This window comes from Ovis aries, chromosome 3 (assembly GCF_016772045.2).
Source record: "Ovis aries strain OAR_USU_Benz2616 breed Rambouillet chromosome 3, ARS-UI_Ramb_v3.0, whole genome shotgun sequence".
NCBI classification, from domain to species: domain Eukaryota; kingdom Metazoa; phylum Chordata; class Mammalia; order Artiodactyla; family Bovidae; genus Ovis; species Ovis aries.
This window is the reverse complement of record NC_056056.1, coordinates 215,976,956-216,000,156: the sequence shown is the minus strand read 5'-3', so window position 1 is coordinate 216,000,156 and position 23,201 is coordinate 215,976,956. Positions and strand designations below refer to the sequence as shown.

Here is a 23,201-nt window from a genome sequence, read left to right as displayed (position 1 = left end):
GTGCCATTGCCTTTACGTCATGTTTTTTCCAGGTACTTGCTGAAGCTTGAACAGCATTTAAAGAATTCTTAGTTGAATAGATCTTTGGTTTTGTTTTACAGGTGTTGAGATCTGTATAGCTACTCCTGGACGCCTGATAGATTTCCTGGAGTCAGGAAAGACAAATCTTCGCCGATGTACTTACCTTGTACTGGATGAAGCTGACAGAATGCTTGATATGGGCTTTGAGCCCCAGATTCGTAAAATTGTTGACCAAATCAGGGTGTGTAATGCTTATGTTTTTTTAATACCCTTTGCCTATAGTGGTTCCTTAATCTAAAAGAAAGTCTGTCTTTTCCTGATAGCCTGATAGGCAGACATTAATGTGGAGTGCCACCTGGCCAAAAGAAGTAAGACAGCTGGCAGAGGATTTTCTTCGTGATTACACCCAGATAAACGTAGGCAATCTGGAGCTGAGTGCCAACCACAACATCCTGCAGATAGTGGACGTCTGCATGGAAAGCGAAAAAGACCACAAGTATGAGATTTCACTGTTTTGATAATGCTGATAAAACTTTTGCTCTAATAATCTTCTAAAATTAAAGTGTTATTCATAGAAGCCAGTATTTCCTAGCCTTGAACACATTAAAAGCATTGTTTTCCAACAATCCATTATGTATGTAACCAGAGCAATGAGGTTAAAGGCAGGAGTTCTGGATTCTTAAATTTGACCAGCTCTGATAATTCCCAGCCGTATTGAAAGTAATTTAAAAAGATACTAAAACTCTGAAGGGTTCATACTGGAAACATAGCTTCTGCATAATGTATAAGGCGGTCTTCTCTAGATGATTTCATTGTTTCGTCTGGTTTTCAGGTTAATCCAACTTATGGAAGAAATAATGGCTGAAAAGGAAAATAAAACCATAATATTTGTAGAGACGAAGAGACGCTGTGATGACCTCACTCGAAGGATGCGCAGAGATGGGTAAGTGCAGCACTGATGTAATTAATTTGCCTCGGATTTTATAATTCAGTAGGAATTTGTAAATTGGTACTGTTAATGTTGTATAATATTTCAATAATTCCTAATATGTACTTGGCTTTTTTCTTCTGACAGTTGGCCAGCTATGTGTATCCATGGAGACAAGAGTCAACCAGAAAGAGATTGGGTACTTAATGGTGAGTTCAAAGCAAAGCATTGTCTTTACAGTGTATTTCAGGGATTGGTAAACATTCTGTAAAGAGCCAGGTAGTAAATATTTTTGGCTTTGCAGATTTTATAGTGGTTTGTGTCACAACTGTTTAACTGCTATTGCAATACAAATATAGCCATAGACATTATGTAAAGAGAGCCTGGCTGTTTTCCAGCTAAACTTTATTGCAGAAATGGGATTTGTGCCACATTTGATCCGTAGACCAGAGTTTGCCTAGCTCTGCTCTGGTTTTTTGAATATTGAGAGCATTTTTGTCATCTCCACTGTACTTTTAAATGTCAGTAATGCTGGGTCTTTATACTACTTTTTCACCACTTAAACCACTCTATCTAATAAGTTCTTGCCTTTATAGATACATATAGTGGCCTGGAAGCTCCCAGAAATTTTAATGGAGGCTTCATCATGTTAACTCAGTCTCCATCTCCTCTCATCTCCTCTGAGGATTGAGAGTGGGGCTCAAAGTTCCAAACTTCTCCAATCACAGCTTGGTCTTTCTGGTGACCAGTTTCTGTCCAGGAGCTATTCTGGAGCCCATCAAGTGTCATTTCATTAGAATAAGAGGCCTCTACTATTAACTTTAAATTTAAAAGAGCTTGGTATGTTCTGACACCATTACTTCAAATTTTAACATGGTAGAAAAGGCCAGAGAGCTGGGGATGTTTATTTGGTCACTTTTTAAGATATACCACATAGCATTGATTTTATAACTTGGTTTTCATGATGTCATCCTTGTTTTGCAGAGTTCCGTTCTGGAAAGGCTCCCATTCTCATTGCCACAGATGTAGCCTCCCGTGGGCTAGGTTTGTATAGATAGGTGTCTCTGTCAATGGTATATATATCTTTTGGTTTAAAGATTTGCTTGTCATTTCACATTAGAGTTGCATATACATATGTTTAGATAAATATTTAAAAGAGAAGAATTACATACAAAGTACGTGATTTCCCCCCACCCCCCCACATTTTTTTTTAAACCTTGGTGGGTTTTTTGTTCGTTTTTTATTTTCTTTTTATTTTCAAAGTCTCTTCCTGCTCCTAACAAACAGGCTTTGGTCTGCAGCAAGGCCTAGGCATGACTATTTAAACAGTTGGAGGGAGAGGAGACATTCAGTTGAACAGCTCAACTTTTTCCTGGTTTTATTCTATTTTCTGGGTGAATAGAATGAGCCTGATTGAACCTAGCTACTAGAAGCTAGTTTCTTCAGTTACTTTTTTCCCCTCTACGAATATGTCTGTGGAGGTACAATTCCATGAATGCTAATATATTCTTGGGATTTAGTAAGTATAAATACAATACCTTTCAGCAATTAAATCTGCTTTGCCCAGTTTAATTTACTGAAGTAAAATTTTCATGAGCACTCAGTTAGCCCCTCTTCCCACCCATACTCATATCATTGATGTGCTTGCTGTCTTCCGATTTAAGATCTTAATCTGAAGCTGATGTTCTGGAGTTTAAACCCATTATGATTTTATGCAGAGATATTTTGTGGTACTTTAGCCCATTCTGAGAAAAATAGGTGTAATTCAAAACTTAATTTTAAAAAATGACAAGAGTATTTCTATTACAAAGATATTTTTAAATTATTGACATATTTCTTGCTGAGTAAGGCAAGAAGCAACCATATTCCCTATGATACTCAACATAAAGAAAGCAAGTATTTGAACTGGGTTACGAAAGTAATGAAGGCTTTTAATACATTGCACTCATCGTATTCCCTCCTTCAGAGGTGGTGACTTGCAGCCATGACTGAAAAATTGTCTCTACCCTCTGAGGTCATGTCTGGATCTGTGCGGTTAGAACTTGGGCCTGTTGGGAGAAGAGGCTGAAGCCTGAAAGCAGTTTACATAAAAGCTTTCAGTGATGGTGGTTTTTAAACAGGCTTGCTATGTGCTGGTAGCTTCTTTGTGCATCTTGCCTAGACAATTTAAAATATTTGTTCCATGTCCCCCTGCATTTCTAAACCAAATCAATTGGCTGCCATTAGAATAACTTAGACTCTTCATCCCACCCCCACTCATCCAAGAGGGGGGAGAGGGAACGTATCTGAGTCTGTTTCTTGTTACTCAACATCAGTGCTTGTTTTGGGCCCCTTTGTTTGCTGCCTTGTAAAAATCAAAAGGAAGGGGGAAACCCACCAAAATGGCAGAATGCTGACCAAGGTCCTACAAGATCCTGGAAAGTGAAGGCTTCTACCTCATAGACAGGGGTGCAATTTTCAGCTGAGTCACCAGGCCTTTTTTCACTTCCTGTCGAGCGATGGCCTCTTAAATATTCCCTTCAGGTAAGTTCTGATTCCCATAACTTTATAATAGTTGTCCTCAGGAAATAATAGTCATCCTAGTCATCTTTATAATAGTCATCCTATTTATTCCCCTTCCAATGGGATATTTTTAATTTTTCCTTTTTTTTGTTTAAACTGCACACTGTTAAGCTAAAAGTATTGAATTTATTTTGTTTTGTTTTTTAACAGAAGCTTTGATAGCAGCTGCAGATCACTCAGTACATGGCTGAGGCAAATCTACATTGGCCGGAAGCAGCTCTAGATGAGCCTATTGGCTAGTCTCAGTCCCTCCCAATTAGTGATTGGAGATTCAGGCCATGTCATAGGGCTTGTCAGACAAAAAGTTCTTACCCTAGGCAGCTGGCTAAAATATTAACTTTTTGATTTCTTACTCTGCAACAGCATCTTCTCTAAAGCCACCAAGGTAATACTGTGACAGTGCACAAATAACATCAGGGCAGGCTGACTGGAGAAATCAAATTCTGCACTTGCTCTTACATGCCCTTAGCCTGCTATATGTGCACATACAAGACACCTTTCTAGTATGAAGAACTCGCACCGTGTCTGCCCCCCATTGAACCTCTCCAGAGATACTCCCAAGTGTTAGTACCTGAACTGTTGACTCCAGTCCCCAGTGCTTTCTAGTAGGAAAGCACAAATCTGCGTCCAGTGCAGTAATTCAGCCTGCTCTGCTGCCTGTGGTCATACACAGTGAGACTGACTAAGGAGCATTCTAGCTCTGAAGATGCGATCGTGGAGCATAATTCCCCACTTGCCCCATCTCACATCCATCCTGGCCCTGTAAATTTTTGTTTTCCTTTTGTTACACCATCAGCCCTAGCCGGAGACTCACGCTGCCCCCTGTGATAACTGCCTTCTCGTCTTTCTGGTGTGATTTCAGGACTTTAGGGGTCAGTAAAGACTGAGGAGCCTTTATTGTAATAAGAAACAGACATAATGCCCCTTTCTTCACAGGCCCTTTAACAACTGAATTTTTTTTTTTTTTTTTTAATCATCTCCCCTTTCCCCTGAAATTAATCCAGTCTGGGCAATAGATGCAGTCTGACCCTTTGGATGTAACTTACATTTTTTTTATTAATTATTTTTTTCTACAATCACCCCAATTATCCTTGGGGGAGGCGTTGGAGGACCTGAAATTTTTACCCGAACCCAGGTTCTCCGGCGCTTGGCAACCAAATGGGGCTACAGAGAAGCATCTAAGCCAGTTCACAGAGCGAGCGTGTGTGGGGACTTCTCACTGCCACGGACCCTTGATGCATGCTCCCCGCGCTCCAGTGGTCCCGTGTCAGAAGGCGGAGTTTTCGAAAGGAGGCCGCCAAAAATAAAAGGCAAAGAGACGGGATCGGCTGCAGCGGTTTCCCAAAGGAGGAGGGAGTGTGCATCGGTCTGGTAACAAACAGAGAATGTTTTTTAATTATTTATATCACAAAAATCTGTGTTTTATCTAGGATATTTTCTGAATATTCTTTGTAAAATGCAGATTTTTTTCCACAAAACATTAGGATTCTTTGTTATATTCTTAAATTTGTTTGTTTAAGTAGGTAAAAATATACATTTAGTTGGAAGCATTACACTAACATTTACATACTTAAAGCTTGTAGGAGGTTGTTCAATTCAATTCCCAGCAGTGGACAGAACATTAAACTTGTGTCTCAAGGTTTCATGATGTTTTCCCACACTCTTTGGCTATTTAATTTTCCAGGTTATGTAGATAATCTTTGATAATTGAAGTAAGGACTGAGTTGAAGTAACCTTGAGTTGAGAAAAAAAACTCATTTGGCAAGAGCTGGGCTTGGTAGTACAGTGAAATTTTAGTGTAATGTGCTCTTGTGGTAATTGAAAGAAGAAAGATAATTTGGATGTTTCTCAAAGGAAAATAAGTGTATTTAACTTTGGCTCTGATCAGTTTTGTCTTTTTTTTAATATAAGCAAAAATTTCTTAATCTAAAAATCTTAAGTCTCCATGTAAATGTAGTAATAAAGTATATGAAGTTTTTGTTTTTTTTGTTTTTTGTTTTCATTTTGCTCTGTGACTGGTTTAAAGGTAAGTTTGTTATATTACTGGTAGATTTTGCCAGGCTCTCCCAACAGAGTAGAAGTGATTTGGCCTTGTAGCTTAATGGTGGTATTACCTTAAACATTCCAGTTTTGAAAAAGATGGAACTGGAATTTAGTACAACTCCTGTCGGTATGTTGGTTAAAATATGAAAGAGGCAGGAGTTTGAATGGTTGAATGGGATTCCCTTAGGATTTTACAGCTGATGCTTTCTCTGCATGTCCCAAGCATCATTAATCCTCTTTTACTCTGTTGGGATGAGTCTTTTTTGTTCCTGTTCAGAGTGGTTACTAACTTAGTCTTCTCTCCTCTTGCTGTCATCTGCATTCGTGCTTCCCACCTGTTGTTGGCATGTCCTTTACCTTCTCTTTCCCTGCCACATCAACCTACACACTGACTCATCGTTGGCTTTGAAGATGTGGAAGATGTCAAGTTTGTGATCAACTATGACTATCCAAACAGCTCAGAGGATTATGTGCACCGTATTGGCCGAACAGCCCGTAGCACCAACAAGGGCACTGCCTACACCTTCTTTACCCCAGGGAACCTAAAGCAGGCCCGAGAGTTGATCAAAGTGCTAGAAGAGGCTAATCAGGCTATCAATCCAAAATTGATGCAGCTGGTGGACCACAGAGGAGGCGGCGGAGGAGGGGGTAAGGGTAAGTCCTGGAGTTTTCCAGGTACTGCCAAGGTATCTTTTTTTGTGTTCATTGTGCCTTGTTTGTTAATCCAGTGGAGGTTAATGTTAACGTTGCTTAATAGTTCATAATCTCTTTTGAGTAAGACAGAGGTCTGAGCGACTGTCATAGCCTTAGGTAGTATGTTGTAGTATGTTAAGTTTTGAGTTATCCATATGGAGAAATCAGTAATGTTACATGGGCAAAGGTACTGCATCTGAATTGGACAGTTGTGAAATATACTAGCTAGGGTCTGTGTTTCATGCCCTTTCCCTCAGCTTAATATATGTTGAAGCTCTACATCAAGATTCCCTTAGAAGTTTTTAAAAGTACAGACTTTTTTAAGTGGGCTTGGAATTGAACTAGGAACCTGAACTTTTCAAAACCCTAAAGCTTGAGAGATTACTCTGATGCAGTAAATGTCTGGAAAGTAACATTTGAGAACCAGTGTGCACTAGTAGAGGATTCCTTTGTTGTCATATGAACCTAGCTGCTTGGGGCTTTTTTGTTTTTAAATCATCCTTACCATTTTCCCTACATTTTTAAGAGTGTGTTTCTTGGTAATCCTCAAAAAAAAAGGCAAAAGATGAAAAGTTGACTATCCTTTAATGTTTACCATTCTTTGAAGGTATCTTCTTAAAGAATCAAATTATATTTTTAAAGTAGTTATTTGGAAGCTGACTTAGCTAAAGATCAAGAAAGAACTGTATCTAGTAACATTTTTACATGTGGTTGTGTTTGGATCATATATCTGGCGTTGAAAATTCTTGTGTCTTCATCAGGCGGCCGTTCTCGATACCGGACCACTTCTTCAGCCAACAATCCCAATTTGATGTATCAGGATGAGTGTGACCGGAGGCTTCGAGGAGTCAAAGATGGTGGCCGGAGAGACTCTGCAAGCTATCGGGATCGTGGTGAAACCGATAGAGCCGGTTATGCTAACGGCAGTGGCTATGGAAGTCCAAATTCTGCCTTTGGAGCACAAGCAGGCCAATACACCTATGGTCAAGGCACCTATGGGGCAGCTGCTTATGGCACCAGTGGTTACACAGCCCAAGAATATGGCGCTGGCACTTACGGGGCCAGTAGCACCACCTCAACTGGGAGAAGTTCACAGAGCTCTAGCCAGCAGTTTAGTGGGATAGGCCGGTCTGGGCAGCAGCCACAGCCACTGATGTCACAGCAGTTTGCACAGCCTCCAGGAGCTACTAATATGATAGGTTACATGGGGCAGACTGCCTACCAGTACCCACCCCCTCCTCCTCCTCCCCCTCCTTCACGGAAATGAAGCCACTCAAGTGGTAGTGACTTGTGCAGACTTAACTACATTTAAAGGAACGCTATCTTTTCCTATTTTTCTCTTCCCTTTTTCTTTCTCTTTTATAACTTTTTCCCCCAACCATTGTGATTTGTCTTTAATGCAGATTAGTTAGGATTCACTGCCAGGTTTCTTCTGCCTGCCAAAATGATCCAGTCTGTAATAACAGATTTTGTAAAAGTATATATATGTATGTATAGCCGACTGGAAGAGGTTTTCCCCCCAACTTCTTGCATGTTGAGGATATTTGAGCTATTTTTCATCTTAAAAGAAAAAGTAAGGTATTAGGCCCTTTTGTGGGAGCCCCCCCCCTTTTTTTTTTTGGTCCTGAGTTTGGGTGGGGGTGGAGGGTTGAACTCTGCAGAAGATGGCACCTGTGCTTTAAATTGCTCTCGTACTGGGATAGAAAACCGAGAGGGAGTTCCCTACACATTTTCTGTATTTTTTTTTCCTTTGGTCTTTTTCAAGCTGGAACAAGGTTCCTTAGGCCTGATGAGTTTTTAAGACCACGCTTTGCCATTGTCATTTTGGCTGATTGCTTAAGTGCATTTGATAGTTTAAAGAAAAATCCTAATTGGCTTTGTCTCCTTTACATTCTGCCTTCCCCCTTCCCAAGTACTGAAACAACTTTCTAATTGTCAGGTTAGAAATTAAATTGCTGAGATAAGAGGTTTTTTTAAAGTGTATCCTTAAAAACCCAAATGTTTATTGCAGTGGTTAAATGCAGTGTCTCAGCATCTGGGTGGGAGCTGCCTGTTTTTCTTCCCCATGACCAGGGACCATCTGAAATACATCCTCCTAACCAGACAGCTGCTGTGAGCAGAATGAACATAGATGCTCACTGGAAATTTATTAACCAGTTAAATATGCATTCACCTGCAGTGTAAGAACTACGTTTAAATAAATGATATAGTCAGTGGGCAAATTTTTTCTTTTTAAACCCAGTATTTGTAGAGGTAGAGTAACAGCAACCCTATTGGCTACTCAGCCCTTTTGGCCAAGTTATCTTGAAGGTCTAAAGGGTTTATTGAGAAAGAACTCTTCTGTCTTCACACTGTTCTCTTCAGTGCTTTGTAACAGCTTTTGGATGCAAATTTTCCTCAGCATCCTTTCTCACTCAGCTTTTTACAGGTAGGTAGTGCTTAAGAAAAGTTAGAGGACTAAAGCCCAAGTCCTTTTACTTTACCTCCACCTGAAAGGTAGGTGAGATTGTCCCTTTTGTAGTAATACCAACTGTTTTACTGAGACTCCTATAGCAGATGGGCCTGGAAAGAAATTTCTGTTCTTGTGTTCTCTGTAAAGAGGACAAGGAAATCAGACAGCCTCAGAAATCCCTTCATGTCCAGTGTGGGACTGTTAATTTTTTATTGGTGTTATCAGTATTGATGGTGTAGTTAAGGGGGAAGGCTTCATTGCATTCTTTGGCTTAGGCCTGAGAGTGCTTACTAGTTTGTAAGATCAAAATATCTAAATCTTTGAGGTCTTTGTTTTCCTCTTAAAATTCTTTAGGGAGAGAGAAGGGATTGTTTCTGAGGGGTACTGAAAAGTGTGGTTGAATACTTGACAACATACAGGTAGGTTGTCAGCATAAGCTGAAATCCATGCATGTGAGAACTTGACATCTTTTTTCCCCTACTTTCCTCTTTCCTAACTTCTCTTTCTCCTCCTCATGGAAGTTGAGGCTGAGGGAGGGTGGTAGGCACAGGAGAAGCAATGGCAGCTCTTCTCTGTGCTTCACTCCAAAGTGTCTCCCTGTGAGAGAAGTGTGTCTCAGCACTGATGAGTCCACTGTAGACATTTTTTAATACACCAAAATCTGATTTTAACACAAAGGTGCCACCATGGGGGTGTCCTCTCTTGTAACTCTGAAAGCATCCTTTTGTGAGAAAGGTCTTGGGGCAAAGGAGCAGTAAGTATTTGGTCTGCTTGCTTCCCTTTTTCCACCAGGGATTGTTATGATAAAGTCAAAATAACAGCATATCCCAAAACTGAAAAGCTGTTGTGGCCTGAGCACAGCTAAAATCTTAGTATTACTGAGCTTTTCCTATATAGCTCCAGAGTGAAGTCTTCTGCCTTTGTGTCTGCCACTCATGATTCAGGTTCTGCCTTTGCTTCAGAACATGAGCAGAAGAATTCTCATTTGATGCTAATAATTGCAGTCATGACTGAAACATCTAGGGGAAGGAGTTAGTTCTACATTAAGCTGTGGGGCTGCTGCTCCCCATTGCTCCCTAACAATTCATTGTGTGGACTTCTCTCATCTAAAAGGTTGGTGGCTTTTGCTTGGGATCAGTGCTCTCTATTTATGTCCTTGCTGGTCTCTGAACACATTCCTGTTGCGTTAAGACTTGAAAGATTTGTAGATGTGTGATGTTCAGGCACAGGATGCTAAGAGCTTATGTTACTATTCTTAGTTTGTAAATTGTCCTTTTGATACCATCTTGTTTCTTTTGTAGGTATAAATAAAAACACTGTTGACAATAAGGTGTGAGATTTTTATTGCCTTAAAAAAGGTGTAACGTAATGACAGTCTCTTATTTTTATTTGCTTCAAGACCAGGTTCGATTGACTTGACACCTTAGCACCTAAAACTGTGAAAGGGAGGTGGGATTAATTGGTCTTAATGTGAAAAGAATTTGAGTCACAAAGTATCAAGACAATACCTAGTAGGTAAAAAGCCTGGGGTGTTGCCTCATAACATTTCCCACCTGTTGGTGACACCTTTGAATCTTGACACCCTAAACATGATGGTCTCCTACCTGGAAAGTAAAAATTAACCACAACAGTATACTCATTTGGGGCTTTTGCTTCATACACAGTAGGGTGTATTTCCAGATTGGGATTGGCTGTTGGTTAGCATGAGTCTCACGGCAGGGAACAATAGCTGACTCCATCCATTCTAAGGTTTGCTTGATGGTTCAGTTGACATTGTGAGGGTGTACCATACTTGTATGATTGGCCCGTTTTAATTACCTCTATAATTTAAGGGAGATAGTGATGAGAAAATAGAAGGATCAGTGCTTTGCTAAATTCCACATGAAGTATTTCTCTGACTTCAGTTTTAACATTTGGTCAGTTGTGTCTAAATCACCCAGGAGCACACGTCAGATGGTTTGCTTTGTGTCCTTGTTAGGGTGTAGAACATCTCTGATGGCCTTCAAATTGGCATTGGAAGACTTAACTTCTTTCCTTTAAGGACTAGAAGAAAAGCTGAAATTAGAATTTTTCATGAAAGGACTCCTTTACAACTTTGTATAATCTTAGTATCTAATGCCCTTTTCACAGGTGTTCCCTTAGATGTTAAAGTCAAGGGAAGATGCCCCTGCAGGTTAACTACAGATACACTGACTCCACCTGAGACACACAGAACCACCCCCTCTTTTGGTAGGCCATGAATCTAGCACTTGTCCTTAATTGTTTCACATCTCAGCACATCAGTGGTTTTCATCAGCTACACTCCTGAGAAATGTCCCCATCTCTCCCCTGATGACCACCTCCTGGGCAATTACAACTGCCCCATATCTCCCTGCTTTGGCTGCCTTTTATCCTACACAGCAGTTGGTGGACTGATTTTCGCAGGACCCAGTTGCTGCTCTTTGTGATTAGAACGCATAGTGAATGTTTCACCCTGACTTACTGAGATTCTATTCTGGATTGGTATCTCTGACTATACTAGCCTTTTTGTCTTGTATCATGCCAGGCTGGTTTCTGCCTTGGGGCTTACACATAAACTTAGAAATGTATCAGTGTTTGTCCTTCATTGCCCTAACCCAAGCGTCATCTCACAGCTGTCTTCCCTGCAAACTATATATAAAAATAGGATTATTGATCTATATTTTTCCATAGCACTTAGGTTCCTGAAAACATTTGTCTTCTGTGTTAGAACATAAGCACCATGAAGTGCACAGACTTGGCCTGTGTTCACTTCCATATCCCCTCGAGTACTGAGTGGGTCGTTAATCCTGAGCCGCGCCAGTGACACTGTTCGAGCACCTACCTTTGGTCACATACAAGTAGAAGAAGTCACAGTAGAAGATGGTCTGTACTACCCCAGACACCACCGCAATTTGGTCATAGAAATTCTCAGTCTGGTATCGCCTGATCCAGTTAGCCAGGTAGAGGGCTCTGTATAGCCCAAGAAAGAACAGGTAGTGAGTAGTAATGGTCTCAGCCTCGCCAGTCTTGCTGATCATGAAGAGCTGGGGCAGGATGGCCACTGATTCCAGGTAGATGGAGAAAGTCCAGAGGATCTGAGCCAAAGAGAAGGATCCAGAGGAAGCTGATCAAGAAGGGGCCACCTTTAGTTACCAAAACAATGTTTATTGGTGAGAATATAGTGAGACAAAACCAATTTTTTTAAAGAGAACTATTTCACACTTTTTTCAGGTTTTATTTACTTGATAGCCACTCCACACAGCTTGCAGGACCAGAGATTGAACCAAGGCCACAGGCAGTGAAAGCCTGGAAACCCAATCATCAGATGGTCAGGGAACTCCCAGAATCATGTTCTTGAAATTTTTAAATGTTTTCATCAGTGTATCATTCAACCCCTTTCTTTGAAAGTTAAAAACCATTTTAAAAGATGTAAGTGTACTGCTTTTTCCAGAACAGTATGAATGTTGCTATGGAACAATTTTTGTTGCAGAATTCTATCATATAAACTCGCCTTAATTGAGGCTATGGTTTCTCAAAATATAATCCATGAACATCACCATCAGAATCCCCTCAGATGCTTATTGCCTCACAGATTCTTGAGTGAAGAGGCCAGACCTACTGAGTTGAAAACGGTCTGGACTGTGCTTTAGTATCCATTAATCACCTGTTGAACAGAGGGTTTCAGAATTACATGGTACTGTGATGCCTAATTTGTTTATGAACACGACTACTTAGACATGCCAATTTTTAAGAAGAGCACTGTGGCTAGCTTATTGGTAATTTCTAAACTCATAACAAATAATGGCCACAGTTGTAGAAAGCTAGCCCTGATGTTACCAAGGTGAGGGTTTTAGGGAATGTGTTTACCTTTGGAAATGAGTACTCTGGGTCCCTTCCCTTACCTCCAGAGGAGTGAAACTGTAGTTCTCAAGGAAGGAAAGGCCAATGACAGGGACCAGAAGAAACTCCAGGCGGAATGTGTCATTCTCACTGTCAAACGTTTTCCGAAATTTCCCATAGATCATGTACACTGTGACATAGGCACAGAGGAGAAAAACCATCTGAAAAGGGAGACAGACACACGGGAATCAATGGAGTCCTTTCCCAACCTACTTTTGGGGCTTCAAAGTTACCCTAAATTCAGTTCAGTTGCTCATTCATGTCTGACTGCGACCCCACGGACTGCAGCAAGCCAGGCCTCCCTGTCCATCACCAGCTCCCGGAGTTTACTCAAACTCATGTCCATTGAGTTGGCGATGCCATCTAACCCTCTCATCCTCTGTCGTCCCCTTCTCCCACCTTCAATCTTTCCCAGCATCAGGGTCTTTTCAAATGAGTCAGTTCTTTGCATCAGATGGCCAAAGTATTGGAGTTTCAGCCTCAGCATCAGTCCTTCCAATGAATATTCAGGACTGGTTTCCTTTAGGATGGACTGGTTGGATCGTCTTGCTGGGGACTCTCAAGAGTCTTCTCCAACACCATAGTTCAAAAGCATCAATTCTTGGGCACTCAGCTTTCTTTACAGTCCAACTGTCACATCCATATATGACTACTGGAAAACCATAGCCTTGACTAGACGGACCTTTGTTGGCAAAGTAATGTCTCCTTTTTAATATGCTGTCTAGGTTGGTCATAGCTTTTCTTCCAAGGAGCAAGCGTCTTTTAATTTCATGGTTGCAGTCACCATCTGCAGTGATTTTGGAGCCCAGAAAGATAAAGTGTCGTCTTGTTTCCATTGTTTCCCCATCTATTTGCCATGAAGTGATGGAACCGGATGGCATGATCTTAGTTTTCTGAATGCTGAGTTTTAAGCCAACTTTTTCACTCTCCTCTTTCATCAAGAGGCTCTTTAGTTCTGCCATTAAGGGTGGTGTCATCTGCATATCTGAGGTTATTGATAGTTCTCCCAGAAATCTTGATTCCAGCTTGTGCTTCATCCAGCCTGGCATTTTGCATGATGTACTCTGCATATAAGTTAAATAAGCAGGGTGACAATATATAGCCTTGACATACTCCTTTCCCAATTTGGAACCAGTCTGGTGTTTCATATCCAGTTCTAATTGTTGTTTCTCGACCTGCATACAGATTTCTCAGGAGGCAGGTCAGGTGGTCTGGTATTCCCATCTCTTGAAGAATTTTCCAGTTTGTTGTGATCCACACAGTCAAAGGCTTTGGCATAGTCAATAAAGCAGAAGTAGGTGTTTTTCTGGAACTCTTGCTTTTTCAATGATCCTACAGATGTTAGCAATTTGATCTCTGGTTCCTCTGCCTTTTCTTAATCCAGTTTGAACATCTGGAAGTTCATGATTCATGTACTGTTGCCTGAGTTGGGACCTACCAAACCTGAGGGCGAGTATTCTGACTTCAGAAAAGGTAAAGTGTGTTTGCAATTTCTGAATTGACTCTGAAGGTAATGGTCTTTTTGTTACGTGACTCCCTGCTTCTAACTGGGACTGATAGTGCTACCATGATGACCCAGAGGTGCCCAGGCGTCCTCTCACTGTGGAGCATTGGGCCAAAAAAAAAGAGAGAGAACTGGTCTTTGTCGAGTGATTTAGCAGTAGCATTCCAGGGCTTGTTTAAAGCCTCAAGTTCTTGGGTCTGCATCAGTGAATTGAGAGCATACTTCCACAAAGACTAAAATTCTTTGAATCAGGTGATAATCAATCCTTCAGAAAAGTGCTCTTTTCCTAACTAGAGTAGCTGTCCTCCAGCATATAATGGTTTTATAATTGGCCTCTAACCTAGGCCAGACATTCTCAAACCTGAATGTGCATCAAAATATAGAGGGCTGCCCCTGCCCTACCCTCAGCATCTAGGGGGTTTCACTTAGTGAGTCTGAGTAGGCCTGAGAATTTTGCATTTCTAGCACGTTCCTATGTGATACTGCTGCTGGTGGTCCAGGAACACACTGGCCTAGAAAAGTGTTTGCACTTCAAAACTCAGGTTATTTCCTCAAAGCCTTTTTCTCACCAGAACGAGGCACACGTACTCTGTGTCACCATACCCCCACGCAACAAGACTCATTGCTGCTTGTGATCATATGTTCTGTAAATGTCTATGGACCAGCCTGTCTCCCCTTGGAGAGGAGATTCCCTAAGAGGGTCCATGCCCTGTCTGCCTCTGAATCTAACTCAGGGCCCCAGACAAATGCTGGAATGAGTGAATGAATGAATCAATCAATGAAATAGAGATCACTTCTTCATTTCACACATTTGGAAGCTGGCCTCTTTGAAGACTAGACCTCATTCAGCCATGGCAAGGGCTGGGTCTACAGTTCTCGCCAGGACTGTCCAAGTCAAACCCTTGGGAAGAGAAATTAACTAAGCAGGCAGTGTTTGCTACTTCTGTGTTGGATTGAAGTAAACAGTGATTTCAGTACCTCGGACTGAAGTTCACATTGAGTTCAACACACCACAAGTAAGAGCATCCTCCATTCTACCAATTCTAGGAACAAGATGCCCAGAATCCCAAAAGGACATCTCTGATATGGAGAAAGAGAACTCACTTTTAGTTATATATCTTCTGGGAGCTAGGTATATTACATAGATTCCCATGTTATCTTCACAATAGCCCGGCAAGATAGTTGGGATTCCGCCCATGTAGCTTTTTTACCTTAAAAACAGGACTCCTATTAGACAATGTGCCCAGCTAAAAACTACATATTCCAGCCTCCTTTGCAGATAAGGATGGTCAGTGACATGCAGATGGTAGTCACTGGAAAGCTCTATGAAAAGGGCTTACCCAGATGGCAGGCACCCTATTGCTCTTTTCCCCTTCCTCCTCCTTCCTATCCCGAATGTGATGTGATGGTAGGAGCTCTAGTACCTATTTTGTGACCCTGAGGCAAACTTAAGGATAGATATCACATTCAGGCTAGCTATATCATTTTCAGGGCTTCTTGTTAAAAAATAAGAATTTCAAAATGGCAACAGCAAAGCATTAAACCAAGCATAGGGCCCTTCTGAGCAACTGCATGGGTAACAAACTTAAGTACTGGTCACACTAAAGCCAGCAGAGCAGAAAGTTAAAAGGAGCTGCCATTCCAGGCTTAGACTACCCACTTCCAGATTTTGTTTCATGAGTGAGGTAAAAATAAATCCTAACTTATTAAAATAACCCACATCTCTGCTACCAGCATCCAGTTACATCCCATTTTACTGACTCTGAAATCTGAGCTCTTTCCACTAAATTGTGTTGGATGATTGGTTAAAGCTTCAGAAAATGTCTCACTCCAACACAACCTCACAGCTAGGACCCAGGGCTGAAAGATGTTCAGCTTCTCCTTCTGTAAAATAGGACCAAACTTCAACAGCTTCCCACTGCAAATGGAATCCAAATGGTTCACCTGCACCATCTGCCCTCACCCAGCCCTCTGTGGGCATCCCCACCACCAGCAGGCAGCCCTTGCCTGCTGATCTCCCACTGAGTCTGCCTTCTGTCTGCCCTTTGAATACATCAAGCTTGTTCCTGTCTTGCGGGGGGTCTTTGCACCAGCTATTCCTTCTGCTTGGAAATGTCTTCCTCTGAGCTTTGTTTCCTGTGTCATTCAAATCTCAGTTTACACATCCCCTCTTTGGAGAGGCCCTTCTTGACTACACTATCTATTTAGACTCCCTCAGTACAGTCACTCGGTCATGTCCGACTCTGTGACCCCATGGACTGCAGCACGCCAGGCTTCCCTGTCCATCACCAACTCCCAGAGCTTGCTCAAACTCATGTCCATCGAGTCGGTGATGCCATCCAACCATCCCATCCTCTGTCAGCCTCTTCTCCTCCTGCCCTCAAATCTTTCCCAGCATCAGGGTCTTTTCCAAATAGCTTCCTAGCCATTCTCTATCATGTAACTCTGCTTTTAAAACTTTTTGTCTTTATAATTAAAAGGAAACAGCATCCCATTTTAATTATTTGCATAGCCTTCTCCCTAGCCAGTTTTTCTTACTTGTTTCATTATCTGTCTCCCCAGTTATATTGTAGGTTCCATGAGTACGGATGTCTTATATTTCTCCTTCAGATTCCTAGCTCACATGCATGCTCAGTTGCTCAGTTGGGTGCTCTTTTACCCTATGGATTGTAGCCCACCAGGCTCCTCTGTTCATGGGATTCTCCAGGCAACCTACTGGAGTCGGTTGCCATTTCCAACTCCAGGGGATCTTCCTGGAGATCAGAGATTGACCCAGAGATTGAACCTGTGTTTCTTGTGTTTCCTGCACTGACAGGAGGATTTCTCACCACTGGGCCACCTGGGAAGCCCTCTTAGCTCACAGTAGGTGCTCAATAAATATTTGTCAGATAAATGGACCAATAAGCTCTCTGAAAGCTCACAGCATCGTATTTCCTTTTTTGCTTATTTTTTAACCACTGTAATAGTTTTTATTGTTTTTAATATATGATAGCTATTATATATTTACATGCATTACCTTATTTAATTTTCACAACAAAACCCTCTGAGGCAAGTACAATGATCTTCGTTTTGCAGAGGAGGAAACCAAGGTACACAGAGGCCAGAAGCCTTGCCCAAGCCCAGGCCCCATAGCTACTAACAGCAAAGCCAGGAATCAAACCTAGGTCTGGCTGGTTCCCCAGCCTGAGTCCCCAAGCATAAACTGTCTCACCATCTGGGGGTGCTCAGCAGGCCCCCCACCATGGCTGCCCATCCCCCTCACCTTCATCACTGTGTTGTAGATGGAGATGAAGTTGGTGAACAGGTCCAGGTACCTGGTGGTAAAGACGAGAGCGAAAAGGATTTGGCTCTTCCCAGAGATGCCTGCAGTTGGATAGGGACAAGAGACAATAAGAATACAGGCTCCCAGGCTCACACTCACTCCAGAAGCCCAGAGCCAGAGCTGGGGAGGCCTCTAGAGTGCCCGCTTAGTGATGACACTCTGTCCAGGGCACTGTCACCTCCGAGGGTCAGGAAACACTCCTTCCCATTGATCACTTGAATCTATTCCTCTCACCAGACTGTAATCTGTCACCCAGTGTCCAAATAAAGACATGGATACTGAGTTCCCAGGGCCCCCTGCAGGTGCCTGCCTCAGTTCTTGCCCTGGGGAGGGTGTAGGGATGGTGGGAGTCAGGCTTGAGAGGAGAGGTGTCAAGGCTTCTCTTCATTCCACCTCCATCGTTCCACTGATGGTCCCCAAAGCTCCATTTTTCTTTTTTTGGAGCAGCTCACTGGCTCTACTAGGCGTTGATTCACCAGGGAGACACAGCAGGTGGAGGAAGGCGCACGGCCAGGGGAGCATTCTATTTCATGTTTCCAAATCTTGAGTAAAAAAGTTTTTTTTTTTTTTTCCTAGTTATAAAAGTTACAACTATTTTTACTCTTTGTAAAACAAAAACCAGGTAACACATGTTTAGTCGCTAAGTTGTGTCTGACTCTTTGCAACTCTATGGGCTGTCGCCTGCCAATCTCCTCCATCCATAGGATTTCCCAGGCAAGAATACTGGAGTAGGCTACCATTTCCTTCTCCAGGGGATCTTCCTGACCTTGGGACTGAACCCAAGCCGAGTCTCCTGCTTGGCAGGCAGATTCTTTACATGTGAGCCACCTGGGGAACTATACACAGAAATGTGAATTTTAAAAGAGCAGTCTTCTGAATCACAAAGCCTGTGTGTACAACCTTCCTGATCTTTGTTGGCACACACCTACACACAACACACACGTGCATATGCAACACACAATGGACACTCAGACTGTCAAAACTGGGTTCCTACTTACGCTATTTTCTCATTTGCTTTGGTCTCTTTCCCTTTTGAACTTTTTATTTTGAAATAATTTCAGATTTACAGAAGAGTTGTAGACAGTACAGAGAGGCCCCATACACCCTTCACCTGGCTTCCCCTAATGGTAACACCTTGCATGATGTCAGGCGAGCGTATGCTCCTCGGTTCTGTCTTGTCACAGAGTGACGTCACAGAGTGATTGGAGTGACGCACATTAAAGCTATCGCGCATCACAGCTCTCGGGTCTTGGACAGACCGTGTTATAGCTCTCAGGTCTTGAACAGACTGTGTTATAGCTCTTAGACAAAGCAGTGGTACAGCTCTGTTACAGCTCTATTTTATTTAGAAAATAGCAGGAAAAACCATCCTTCAGGTGTGAGGGTATGTAGACCCAAAGACGCGAAGAGAAGAGCGCCCCGGCAGGCAGGAGAGAGAGAGAGAGACCCCGGCCCTTGGCTCCTCTTTTTCATGTCTTCTCCTCCACCCCCCGCCCCGTCCCCGGGCCTGCCCTGTGTAAACTGGGCCAGCCAGGAGTGTTGTTTGTTCTACCTGAGGTCCTCACTCCGGTCCTTGGTCCTTCCTTTGTTCTACTTTCACAGACTTTTCCCTTCCTTATCTTTTAGCCACCGGCATTCTGGACTCCTGTTTCCTATTCTAACCGAACATTTGCCAAAACTAAGAAACTGACATCAGTAGGACACTATTGGGGTATCCCCATAGTGGATAGCTCCCAATAGTGAGCTGGGTAGCTCAGCTGGTAAAAAATCCACCTTCAGTGCAGGAGACCTTTTCGATTCCTGGGTCAGAAAGATCCCTTGGAGAAGGGACAGACTACCCCCTCCCATATTCTTGGGCTTCTCTGATGGCTCAGATGGTAAAGAATCTGCCTGCAATGTGGGAGACCTGGGTTGGGAAGATCCCCTGGGGGAGGGCATAGCAACCCACTCCAGTATTCCTGCATGGAGAATCCCCATGGACAGAGGAGCCTGGCGGGCTGCAGTCCACAGGGTTGCAAAGAGTCGGACATGACTGAGTGACTAAGCACAGCACAGAGCATCGTTGACTAAATCTCCAGACTTTATTCAGATTTCACATTTGCCCACTGATGTCCTTTTCCTGTTCCAGATGGCAATCCAGGATCCCAGGCTGCATTTAGCCATCATGCTCCTTGGTCAACTTTTGGCCACTTTTGATACATGGTCATGGAGGTGGTTCCAGGGTGAAGCGAGTGGCTGCCCTGCTTCCTGTTTCTCTCGCCCCGTTAAACCCACAGCGGTCTGGATCCATCACCAACCCACTCCTGTGGTCCATGATACCCATGTTTCTGCATCCAAACGTCAACTCTGTCCTCACTCACCCAACTCTTCAAGAGTCAGTGGGGCACTCCATCTTCACCAACTACACCCTCCTCCAGGTTTCTGCCACTGCCCACACTGCCAGCTTCTCACCTCCCCTGGCTGCTCCTGTCCTCCTCCAACCCTAATCCTCAGAGGGTGAGCTCTCTTCTCCTCTGTTCTTTCATCCCATCCCACACATGAGGGACCCTCCAGCTCCAGACTCTCCTTGGTTCTCTGAGCTACATATTTCTGCCTGGCGGAGCCCACCATCTCCCCCTGAATCCCCTCCTCCTCCTGTCTTCCGTCCTTCATAAATGCCACCACCATTCCCTCCACATTCAAGCCAGAAAACCAAGAGTCATCCTTGAGTTTCTCTCACCTTTGTCCCCTCATCTCTGGACTTTACTCTAAAGGTGATGGGTTGATTGGGTAGCTGGACACCCAGAAGTGACATGACCTGATTCAGGGTTTGACTCCTTTGTACAGCTGATTGGTACCTTTTCTAATGATCCCTCTGGTGGGAGACATTCATTCTGGGGAAGGAGGGGGGGGACAATTTTAATGCCTGAGGATGAACACTGCTGAAGCTCCTCACATTTTGGAGGGCTCTGGGTCCATGTGCCAGCTTTCCTACCAGCATGGCAAGCCTGATCACACTTGGCATCTGTAAAATGCACTGACATGAGGCTTAACTAGGATTCAATGTGGAATACAAGTGTCTTCTTGGGGGGTTGTCAGGGGGCCTGGCTGTGGGGGAAGGAGCCCTCTAGGGGAGGGGATGGAGTCCAGGAGGCAGTAACTGGGCCAGGTTGGGCTGAGACTGTCTACACCACCTCCCAGAGCCCACACTTAGGTCTGGCCGGTGCAGGGGACCTCAACCCCATTCAGGAGGGTCCAGTAGGAGGCTCCAGTGGGCGACACAAGGCTACCCCCCACATAGCTTCTTTCCACTCCTCCCCTCTTTCCATCCCCAGCCGGCCAGGCCCCTGGGCTTCACTCACATTTTTCCTAGTGTTTTGGGAACCCTGGCGGTCTTCAGCACATTGGTTTTCCACACTCTTTAAAAACCAGTGAATAATTTACACCAAGGCAAGCCACACACGGAGACCTCAGGACGGAGAGGAGAACAGTAGCCTGGACCTGGCCAGAGTCCCTTGGGAGACCCACTGACCAGGTGCAGACCTCCTACCCTTTGACAGATAAAGAAAACGGAGGCCCCAGCTCACACAAGGAGTCAGCGGCAGAGTGCAAATGGAGCGCCAGTCTCCTGCCTTTGGGGCTGGGTCGCTGGGGTGTCACCCAGGCCTGCTCCTGGGGGAGGCGCTCACCTCCTCTGTTCCCAACCAGACCTGTGCTGATCCCTCTGCACACACACAAGGGCCCTCCCGCTCATCCGCCCTTTGCTTTTCCCATGGCTGTTGTTTAGTCGCTCAGTCGTGTCCAACTCTTTGTGACCCCATGAACTGTAGCCCACCAGGCTCCGCTGTCCATGGGATTCTCCTGGCAGGAATACTGAAGTGGGTTGCCATTTCCTTCTCCAGGGGATCTTCCGGACTCAGAGATCTCCTGCATTGCAGGCAGATTCTTTACCACTGAGCCACTCAGCATCTCTGACAAACCATCTAATTTAGTTGGTTGCTACCACCGTGGCTGGCTGATGGCCTGCCATCTCTAAATTCAGCCCTACTAGGCCAGGATCTCTGCCTGTGTGGCTGGCTTCTAGCCCAGGTGCCTGGCAGAGCGGGTGGGGAACAGCGCCCTCTCCCGGTCACGGTGGCTCACCCTGTCCAGGGCCCTTCCCCGTAGGGACAGGTCCAGGCTAGATTCTGCCCCTCACTGGAGCCTCTCTCAGCATTCCTGGCCCACTTCCCCTAAGTGGGAACCCGAGAACCAACCTGTGAGTGCCTGTCTCCCTGGAGACCCCAAACCCAAAAGGCCTCCAGCCCCACTGCAATGACGCTCACAGCACCCACCTCTTACCCCCAACCCCTTCCCTCCTGCTTCGATGCTGCTCTCTCAGCCTCTCCCACAGCTTCCAGAGTCCCCTTACAAACCCCCTCCCCTGCTCCAAACTTTCCTTGGCTCCCAGTCCCAACTCCCTAGCCGGTCAGACAAGGCCCTTTCACATCCGATCAACCTCCTACGCCCGTGGACTGGTCTCCCCCCAGGACCACCCTGAAGACAGGCTGCTTCCCGTTTCCAGGACGTGCCCTGCCGTCTGTGACACCACGAGCCCTTCCTGTGTGACACGCTGACTGTCTTCTAGGACAGAGCAGCACAGAGCTGCTCCCTCCATGAAGCCTTCAGGGGTCCACTCCCTGCCTCACTGGCCCCCACGAGGAGTCCGTGCCCTTCTCTGTAGGCCTCACCCCAGCACCAAGCACAGGGCAGGCACCTCCAGGACACCAGTGGACAAAGATGGCTGCAGGCTGCTCGGGCAGCCTCTTAATGCACTGGGTCTATTTGGCCACCACCGGTCCAGCCCTGAGACGTCTTTGACCCCCTAGCGGGGCCGCCAGACTGCTGGGCAAAAGGGGGACCCCCTCCCACCCTCTGTGTGCTTCTGCTCACGGGCAGCTCTGTGCCCACATGGGCCTAGCTGATGCCTCTCCTGCCACATCACAAGGAAAGAGGGCCCAGCTGGGGGGGTGGGGGTGGGATGGGGGGATGTCTGGCAGGGGGCAGGAGAGAGGGGAGAGGGGGAGGGGGAGGGCAAGAGAAGACCCTGAGAGTCTGGAGCCACTTCCTGTGTGTTCACCTCCTTCGCCCACACCTCTCATTCCCCACCTCGGGCCTGAGTGAGGGTAGAGGGCACAACGGGCCCCAAGCGGTGCTGCTCCTGGGCAGCAAAAGGGGTGTCACCTCCTCTCTATCCCCTCTTCCAACCACCAGTGGCCGTGCCAAGTGTTGTGGGAGGGAGGGAGGCAATCCTCCGTACCTCCACGTGTCCGTTTCCTCTGATACGGTACAATTGTACATTTTCTTTGGAAGCTAACTTCTACGAAGACAGTTTCAAGCACCCCCAAGCCGAAGTCCCCACCCTGCAGAGACATTCAGGAGCCTCTTCCCCTCCAGCCTCGCAGCAGGGGCGTGGGGCTGCCCCACTTCTCCGCCCCCGGCCCCCACCTCCCGTCCGAGGCACCCCCACCTCCCGCCCGGGACGCGCGCCCTCACCCGCGCAGCACTTGGACCTCCAAATCTTCCCCAGAAGCAAGATCATGGCCAGGAGATGGCTCAGGTCACCGAGGATCCGAAACACGTTCATGGTCCGGCCCGTGCGCAGCCAACTCCTAGGAAACTTTTCTGGCGGGCGAGGCGGCTGCCACGTCCCCAGCCCCGACCCCGGCCCCGGCCTGTGGGTCCTGCGCCCCCGAGCTCCGCGCTCCCGTCCGGGCGCGGCCGCTCCGCCAGCGCGCTCTTGGCCGGGCGGTGACGT

The 23,201-nt window shown here is 45.1% G+C and overlaps 2 protein-coding genes across 3 annotated transcripts in view; one reads left to right on the top strand and one right to left on the bottom strand.

Moving 5' to 3' along the window:
• DDX17 (DEAD-box helicase 17) overlaps window positions 1-10,028 on the top strand; it is an 18,010-nt gene extending 7,982 nt beyond the window's left edge. The window contains exons 7-13 of one of the 2 annotated variants that reach the window (XM_027968109.2): window positions 102-262; window positions 345-517; window positions 854-964; window positions 1,097-1,158; window positions 1,934-1,993; window positions 5,966-6,202; window positions 7,009-10,028. In XM_027968109.2, the coding sequence (XP_027823910.1) occupies window positions 102-262; window positions 345-517; window positions 854-964; window positions 1,097-1,158; window positions 1,934-1,993; window positions 5,966-6,202; window positions 7,009-7,514 (1,310 nt within the window). In that variant the 3' untranslated portion in view covers window positions 7,515-10,028. Of the gene's footprint in view, window positions 1-101; window positions 263-344; window positions 518-853; window positions 965-1,096; window positions 1,159-1,933; window positions 1,994-5,965; window positions 6,209-7,008 lie in introns of both variants that reach the window. The other variant, XM_027968108.2, reaches the window with a different exon arrangement.
• KDELR3 (KDEL endoplasmic reticulum protein retention receptor 3) lies at window positions 10,026-23,201 on the bottom strand. The gene is made up of 5 exons (XM_015095020.4): window positions 22,940-23,201; window positions 17,366-17,466; window positions 12,602-12,760; window positions 11,542-11,794; window positions 10,026-10,742 (listed from the first exon to the last, which is right to left on the bottom strand). The coding sequence occupies exons 1-5, from the start codon at window positions 23,028-23,030 to the stop codon at window positions 10,702-10,704; spliced, it is 645 nt and encodes a 214-aa protein (XP_014950506.2). The 5' UTR covers window positions 23,031-23,201; the 3' UTR covers window positions 10,026-10,701.

What these genes read in the sequence shown, in the direction of transcription:
- KDELR3 (XM_015095020.4), bottom strand. Translation starts at nt 23,030, where the DNA reads ATGAACGTGTTTCGGATCCTCGGTGACCTGAGCCATCTCCTGGCCATG. An exon ending in GAGGTCCAAGTGCTGCGCGG is followed by an intron (nt 17,467 to 22,939) that starts GTGAGGGCGCGC and finishes ATCCAACTGCAG; the next exon opens with GCATCTCTGGGAAGAGCCAA. An exon ending in ACAGTTTCACTCCTCTGGAG is followed by an intron (nt 11,795 to 12,601) that starts GTAAGGGAAGGG and finishes TCTTTGGCTCAG; the next exon opens with ATCCTCTGGACTTTCTCCAT.